This window comes from Aegilops tauschii, chromosome 2 (assembly GCF_002575655.3).
Source record: "Aegilops tauschii subsp. strangulata cultivar AL8/78 chromosome 2, Aet v6.0, whole genome shotgun sequence".
Taxonomy (NCBI): Eukaryota; Viridiplantae; Streptophyta; class Magnoliopsida; order Poales; family Poaceae; genus Aegilops; species Aegilops tauschii.
Genome location: NC_053036.3, coordinates 316,207,966 through 316,216,245, shown reverse-complemented (window position 1 = coordinate 316,216,245; position 8,280 = coordinate 316,207,966). Strand labels below are relative to the sequence as shown.

General features: G+C 42.2%; 1 protein-coding gene across 1 annotated transcript; it reads right to left on the bottom strand.

The window, feature by feature from the left end:
* Positions 1-1,135: 1,135 nt before the first annotated feature.
* Positions 1,136-4,906, bottom strand: LOC141040979 (zinc finger BED domain-containing protein RICESLEEPER 1-like). Its single transcript, XM_073507089.1, has 3 exons — positions 4,709-4,906; positions 4,020-4,662; positions 1,136-1,788 (listed from the first exon to the last, which is right to left on the bottom strand). Exons 1-3 carry the CDS (start codon positions 4,904-4,906, stop codon positions 1,136-1,138), a joined length of 1,494 nt encoding a protein of 497 aa, XP_073363190.1.
* Positions 4,907-8,280: the final 3,374 nt, after the last annotated feature.

Below are 8,280 nucleotides of genomic sequence, written 5' to 3'. Positions count from 1 at the left end.
GGCTTTGGCTCCCTCTAGAGCGGCTCGGCTCGGCTCGGCTCGCTCAGCCAACGAGCCTACTTCAACCGGCTCAGCTCGCTTTGGCTATGGCTCGGCTCAGACCGAGCCGGCTCGTAAGCCAGTTTCTCCCATAACCATTTAATAATACAGACCTCTGTAGATAGTGCATATACTTGATTTTTTGCGGCAATTAAACCTATATTTTGGAAAACAAACAGTTTATATTACTAAAAATGAACAATCCAGCAGTCTATTGTTTTAAGAAATGGTCATAGTAATGAAAAATAATGTTCTTATATGAATTCTTCTACAAAAATTGTAACAATGGAACACATATGAGAGAAAGAATTGCGCATCATTTCTATTGAATTTTGGATAGCACTTCAATTGAACTTTACACAGGAAAACATCAAATATTGACAGCCAAACAAGGAAATTTTGCATAGCATAACACTTACCACTTTGACATAAAACTGAGAAAATGTTGACAGCCAAACAATGACTAGTGAAAACCACATAATACAAAGTTCATAGTTCATCACAAGTTCACAGCAACATTGTTGAAAGTGCATGGTTCATCACAACATCATTCAAGGTCCATAGTTCACCACAACAGCACACATAATTCGAAGTTCATCACAACAAAAGAAATGGCACGAGATGATCACGTTGACCTCAACAATCCACATGAGAAGATCATGTAGACATCCATCTTCAAAATAGCAAGAGCAACACCCACATGGCGAATATCTACATGTAACACAGATTTGTAAACTTGATATTCTCAATATGTCAAGATAGGAAAACTGAGACATGTAAAAACATTAGTTACCAATTGTTGTCACCCCCCACATCAACAATCTTGGGCAACTTGATATTCTCAACATCGTCCTCCTCATCTTCATCCCTCTCCTAATTATTTGTAAGTTAGCCACATACAAGAAATAGACAGAAATCATAGAAGAAAAAGATAGGAATCATACCACCACATTGAAGTCCTTGTGAGAACCTTTGATATAACTAGCACCGCACACCAAGGCTTCCGCCATTTCTGGTTTCAAAGAATTCCTGTAGTCATCTAAAACCACACAAGTAGACATATCTAAGTTCAAGCATAGGATGACAAGTTGACAAGCTAACATCCAATGTAACAAGTAGACATACCTAAAACTCTTCCACCCGTGCTGAAAGTTGATTCCGAAGACACGGAGGTAGCCAGGACAGTCAAGAACCTCTTTGCCATCATTGCCAATACGGGGTATCTAGGTGCATTCACCCTCCACCAATAATGAAGATTGAACATAGGATCCATTGCCTCATTCAAGTCATCTAGATAGTTTCTAAGCTCACTTTTTGATGGTGTTGATGAAGTGGCTGATAAGAAGGACTGAAACTCACAATCCATAAGTGGCATCGAGGTACTTGTGTTGCAATTGTTCTTGGCTGATGATCCACTAGCTCTTTCTTCAGCTTGCTTATTTTTTGCAACAAACTTCTCATACAATGTGTCCAACTCTCCACGCACAATATTCTTCTCGGTATTTGCTTTCCCCACAGCATACATTTGGTGATAGTCCCACTCAATATACCTCATCTTGTACCTTGGGTCCAAGATGGTAGCAAGCACCATGACATTGTTCGGCTCATCCCAATACTTGTCAAATTTATCCATCATTGCATCACCCATTTTGTTGTAGCATTCATCATCACGAGACATGGATTTTCTCAAAGCAATCTTGATGCTCACAATATGAGGGTAGAATATGTTGGAGGTGGGATATAATTGCCCTGAAAACGCAGTGGTCACACGAGATAAAGAGAGGAGCAATGGCTTAATAACTTCAAACTTGTCCCATTCTTCTTTTTCCGGCTCCCATTGATAGTTGGCATTTGAAGCTACATAAGAGGACAAGGCTTCCCTATACGAGCAGGTTGTATCAAGCATCTTGTATGTTGAACTCCACCGTGTGACACAATCAAGATGCAAATGGTCGCCAACCTTAACACCCAATATTTTGCAAGTCTCAACAAACTTGTGGAGGCGACTCGGTGACTTCTTGAAATACTTAACCGTCTCTCTCAAATTCTCTATCAAAGGGGTCATGATGGTTGTCCCATCTTGCACCACCAAGTTGATAATGTGTGCACAACAACGGACATGGAAATATTTGGCTTCAAAGTCCGTACCTACAAAGAAACAGCAAGCATATGACAATATATTCAACCAAAACAGCACACATATGAGCATATGTAGAACAAAAACAGCAAGAATATGACCATATATTCAACCAACACTACTACAAAAACAGCTATAGCCAATATGGACACTAATGGCGCACTGTGCATGTGGTGCGCCATTAGTGTGTAAATACTAATGGCGCACCACATGCACGGTGCGCCATTAGTAATTTTTTTTTCAAAACTAGTAATGGCGCACCACACCCACAGTGCGCCATTAGTAATTATGTTTCAAATTTTTTTTATTTTATTTTTTAAACTACTAATGGTGTTGAACTAGTAATGGCGCACCACTCCCACGGTGCGCCATTAGTAATTTGGCCCAAACATTCCCCCGAATGCACCCCCCCCCCCCCCCCCGTGGACCGCCTTTTCAGTTTCAAAAAAATAAAAGAAAATGGTAGAAATGTCAAAAAAATAAAAGAAAATAAGATTCCCATGTGATATGTGGTCTAGTTGTTAGCAAAATTTACAAACATGAATTTTTGACTTTTTTGCAAAATCTCTCGAGAATTTGTAAAATGGGCATAACTTTTGCATACGAACTCGGATGAAAAAAAATTTATATGAAAAATCATCTACTCGAAAAGATACATCCGAATTTAACCGGGGGGAACCCCATTAAACATTTTCAAAATCCTCAAAAACCTAACAGAAAAAAAGATACGGGGCTTCTAAGATCTGGAGAGGCAAAAATATTCAAAAAAATTCAAACTTACTAATGGCGCACCTGCCAATGGTGCGCCATTACTATCTTCCCGCCTTCAAAATTCAAAATAAATCAAAAAAATAAAAAAAGTTAGTAATGGCGCACCTGCCCACGGTGCGCCATTACTATGCTGTATATATGGCTGGGTGTGGTCCTCTCCTCCTTACCTCTTCATTCTTCTCTTCCACTCCACCTCTCCTCCACTCCATCTCCTCCTCTCCTCCACTCCATCTCCCCTTCTCTCCTCCACCATACTACCCTCCTCCTCTCCGGCGACCTCCTCCTCCTCCTCCTCTCCGGCGACCTCCTCCTTCCTCCTCTCCTCTCCTCCCCTCCCCTCACAGTTTCTCCTCCCTCCTCTCCGGTGAGCTCCTCGTCCCTCCTCTCCGGTGAGCTCCTCCCTCCCTCCTCTCCGGTGAGCTCCTCCTCCCTCCTCTCCTCCCCTCCCGTCATGGTTTCTCCTTCCTCCTCTCCGATGCTCCGGTGAACTCCTCTCCGGCGACCTCCTCCTCCTCTCCGGCGATGTAGGCGAGCGCCTCTCCGGTGACCTCGGCCCTCCTCTCCGGCGAACTCCTCTCCGGCAAAAGAACACGGCAAAAGAACGTACAAGATCCAAAAACGAGAACAAAATTTGAAAAAAAAACGAGCAAAAAAATTGCGATCCAGATCCAAATTCAAAATTCAAAAATAGCAATGGCGCACGGTGGGGGTTAGACGGTGCGCCACTACTCTTTTCCTGCCTTCAAAATTCAAAAATACTAATGGCGCACCGTGGCCTATACTAATGGCGCACCAGTGGTGCGCCATTAGTAAAAAATACTAGTGGCGTGGTACTAGTGGCGCACCAGTAGTGCGCCATTAGTAGGCAAAACTGGTGCGCCACTAGTAGGCCTTTTCCTAGTAGTGCAAAACAGCAAGCATATAACCGTATATTTGAAGCATTGTCTAGTGTGATGGATATAATTTGCCTTAAACAAAGCAACATCATTGTTTGAAGCAAGTATATGAACATATGTACAACAAAAACAGCAAGTATATGATAATATGTACAACAAAAACAGCAAGCATATGCCTCTCCGAACAGCAAACTTTGCCTTCAAACCTCTGACCGCAACATCATTGTTTGAAGCATTGTCTAGTGTGATGGATATAATTTTCTTCTCTATCTTCCATTCAGTCACACACTCATAGATAGCATCTGAAATCACATGCCCAGAGTGAGGAGGATCCAAATCTATGAATGAGAGAACACGTGTTTGCATCTTCCAATCCTTATCTATAAAGTGTGCAACCACACACATATATGATATGGTCTGGTTGCTAGTCCACAAATCGGTTGTCAGACTAATGAAGTCCACATCCTTTAGGGCAACTTGAAGCAACTCCCTTTCTTTCTTGAAAACCCTCATGCATTCAGCTCTTATTGCCTTCCTTCCAATGGGTTGATAGTTTGGATTCAAGCACTTCATGAGAATGTTGAACCATTTATGTTCAACCATTCTAAATGAGTACTCATGGACGCAAATCATCTTTGCCATGACCTCCTTGATGAGGTCCTTATCATACTCAATGCACCGGACTGCTAGACCACTTGTTGTTGCATTGGTTTTTCTAAAAAATAGAGTAGCTTGGATGAGATCCCTATTAATCTTGTCCTTGTAATTCTTGCATGTGTCCATATGTCTTCCCATGGATGAGGTGCTTGGATGAGATCCCTATTAACCTTGTCCTTGTAATTCGAGGCGGAGGTTTCTTTTTTACCCTATACAACAACTCAGCGATTGGGACATTGCTGGAATCATTTGTCAGCTTCCTCGGCAGCCGTGTAGTAGCTGCTGCATTGCCCTTCCCATTCCCCTTCTGCATCCCCGAGACCGGCAACTTTCTCTTCATAATGGAGTCCAACGTCCTCTCTTTCTCCTTCTCCTTCCCACTCGCATTCCCCTTTTGCTTGTCCATTGTTGCGACGATAGGCGTCTGCACACATCAGCAAACAACAAATGGTCAATCATCAACAACAGTAAACTAATTAGACATGGAGTCTGTGTAATTTTCCAGCAAGTAGATTTTTTTTCAAGCTGCTATGCTACAGCAAGTAGATCATCAACTAGTTCATCAACAACAGAAAACTAATTACACATGGAATCAATGAAAATTTTGATCTATCCATCCATTTTGCCCTACAAGTCCATCCATCCATGATCCATCCATCTGTTGCTGCTGCATCTAGCCGTACAGACTACAATACATCCATCCATGATCCACCCATCTAGCCCTACATCTACCTGACTACGTCCATCGATCCATCCATCCATCCATCCACCAGATGTGTACTAGTGCAGACACCTACGGCTAGGGTTTGGGAAGTTTGAACTACATGACTACATCCATCGATCCATCCATCCATTGATCCATCACATGCGTACTAAGTTCAGAGAGCTGCTGCTAGGGATTGGGATTTGGGAAGGAAGGAAGTACCTGCTCCGGCTTGTCACGTTCCGCGAGAAACCAGGGGAGGCGCGTCCGTCTACGTCCGGTGTGGTAAGGAATGGTCGTGCCGCCCGTCGCCGTCGGTGCCGAGTTGGCGAGGAAGCGCGGCGTCGCTCGTCGCCGTCGATCCAGATTTGCGTGGCGAGAGAGAGGCGAGGCGGCGCAGAGCAGAGAAAGGGAGAGACGAGAGACTGGTTGTGGTCGCTCGTGCCCTAATGCGCTAGCTATTGTGATCGATGGTGGAATTGGGTTGGGCCGCAAGCGAGCCACCGAGCTGGACCGGCTGAAACTCGGCTCGGCTTGGTCGCGAAACGAGCCTGTTTTCAGACCTCGGCCCGCTCGATAATCCTATAAAGCCGAGCTGTAACGGGCCGAGCTGGAGCGAGCTTCGGGCCGAGCCGAAAAGCTCGCTCGTACGTCCAGTCCTACTTGTTCCCATAAGTTGTTTGCTCACAAAATCCCTATGCATAGGAAGTGGGTTAGGCTTAAATGTGCTTGTCATATGCTTCATGATGCTCTCTTTATGTTTCAATTCTTATATTTTATGTGAGCATCATTGAAATCATCATGCCTAGCTAAAAAGGCAATAAAGAAAAGCGCTTGTTGGGAGACAACCCAATATTTACCTTTACTGTTTTTGTGTGTTCACATGATTATGCTACTGTAGTAATCATGTTTTATAGCTTTTGTTTCAATAAAGTGCCAAGTAAGACCTTTAGGATAGCTTACGGTGATAGTTGTGTTGATCCTGCTGAAAATCAGAAACTTTTGCGCCCAGTAAATTAGTTTTGATAATCCACAATGTGATTTTGATCTGATTCTTTTTGCTATGGATTGGTACAAAAATTTCTCAGGTTTTCTTAATTTGGTAGAATTTTTGGAGTTACAGAAGTATGGAAAGTTACCAGATTACTATAGACTGTTCTGTTTTTGACAGATTCTGTTTTCTATGTGTTGTTTGCTTATTTTGATGAGTCTATGAGTAGTATCGGAGGGTATGAACCATAGAGAAGTTGGAATAGAGTAGATATTACACCAATATGAATTTATAATGAGTTCGCAACAGTACCTAAGTGGTGATTTATTTTCTTATACTAACGGAGCTTACGAGTTTTCTGTTAAGTTTTGTGTTGTGAAGTTTTCAAGTTTTGGGTAAAGATTCGATGGACTATGGAATAAGGAGTGGCAAGAGCCCAAGATTGGGGATGCCCAAGGCACCCCAAGGCAATATTCAAGGACAACCAGGAGCCTAAGCTTGGGGATGCCCCGGATGGCATCCCCTCTTTCGTCTTCGTTCATCGGTAACCTTACTTGGAGCTATATTTTTATTAACCACATGATATGTGTTTTGCTTGGAGCGTCATTTTATTTTATTTTGTTTTGCTTGCTGTTTGAATAAAATTGCAAAATCAGAAATTCTTAAATGTTAGAGAGTCTTCACATAGTTACATAATTATTCAACTACTTATTGATCTTCACTTATATCTTTTGGAGTAGTTTGTCATTGGCTCTAGTGCTTCACTTATATCTTTTTAGAGCACGACGGTGGTTTTATTTTGAAGAAATTGATGAACTCTCATGCTTCACTTATATTATTTTGAGAGTCTTAAACAGCATGGTAATTTGCTTAGGTTATGAATTTAGTCCTAATACGATAGGCATCCAAGAGGGATATAATAAAAACTTTCATAATAAGTGCATTGAATACTAAGAGAAGTTTGATTCCTTATGATTGCTTTGAGATATGAAGATGGTGATATTAGAGTCATGCTAGTGAGTAGTTGTGAATTTGAGAAATACTTGTGTTAAGGTTTGTGAGTCCCGTAGCATGCACGTATGGTGAACCGTTATGTAACGAAGTTGGAGCATGAGATATTTTTTAATTGTCTTCCTTATGAGTGGCGGTCGGGGACGAGCGATGGTATTTTCCTACCAATCTATCCCCCTAGGAGCATGCGCGTAGTACTTCGTTTTGATGACTAATAGATTTTTGCAATAAGTATGTGAGTTCTTTATGACTAATGTTGAGTCCATGGATTATACGCACTCTCACCTTTCCGCCATTGCTAGCCTCTCTAGTACCGCACAAACTTTCGCCGTTAACATAAACCCACCACATAGCCTTCCTCAAAACAGCCACCATACCTACCAATTATGGCATTTCCATAGCCTTTCCGAGATATATTGCCATGCAACTTTCCACCATTTCGTTTATTATCACACGCTCCATCATTATCATATTGCTTTGCATGATCATGTAGTTGACATCGTATTTGTGGCAAAGCCACCTTCATAATTCTTTCATACATGTCACTCTTGATTCATTGCACATCCCGGTACACCGCCGGAGGCATTCATATAGAGTCATATTTTGTTCTAAGTATCGAGTTGTAATTTTTGAGTTGTAAATAAATAGAAGTGTGATGATCATCATTATTAGAGCATTCTCCCGTGTGAGGAAAAAAAGAGAAAGGCCAAAGGATCCAATGAAAAAAGAGAGAGGCCAAAGAAGCCAAACAAAAAAAAGAGAAAAAGAGAGAAGGGACAATGCTACTATCTTTTTTCCGCACTTGTGCTTCAAAGTAGCACCATGATCTTCATGATAGAGAGTCTCTTATTTTGTCACTTTCATATACTAGTGGGAATTTGTTGGGGAACGTAGTAATTTCAAAAAAATTCCTACGCACATGCAAGATCATGGTGATGCATAGCAACGAGAGGGGAGAGTGTTGTCCACGTACCCTCGTAGACCGAAAGCGGAAGCGTTAGCACAACGCGGTTGATGTAGTCGTATGTCTTCACGATCCGACCGATCCAAGTACCGAACGTACGGCACCTCCAAG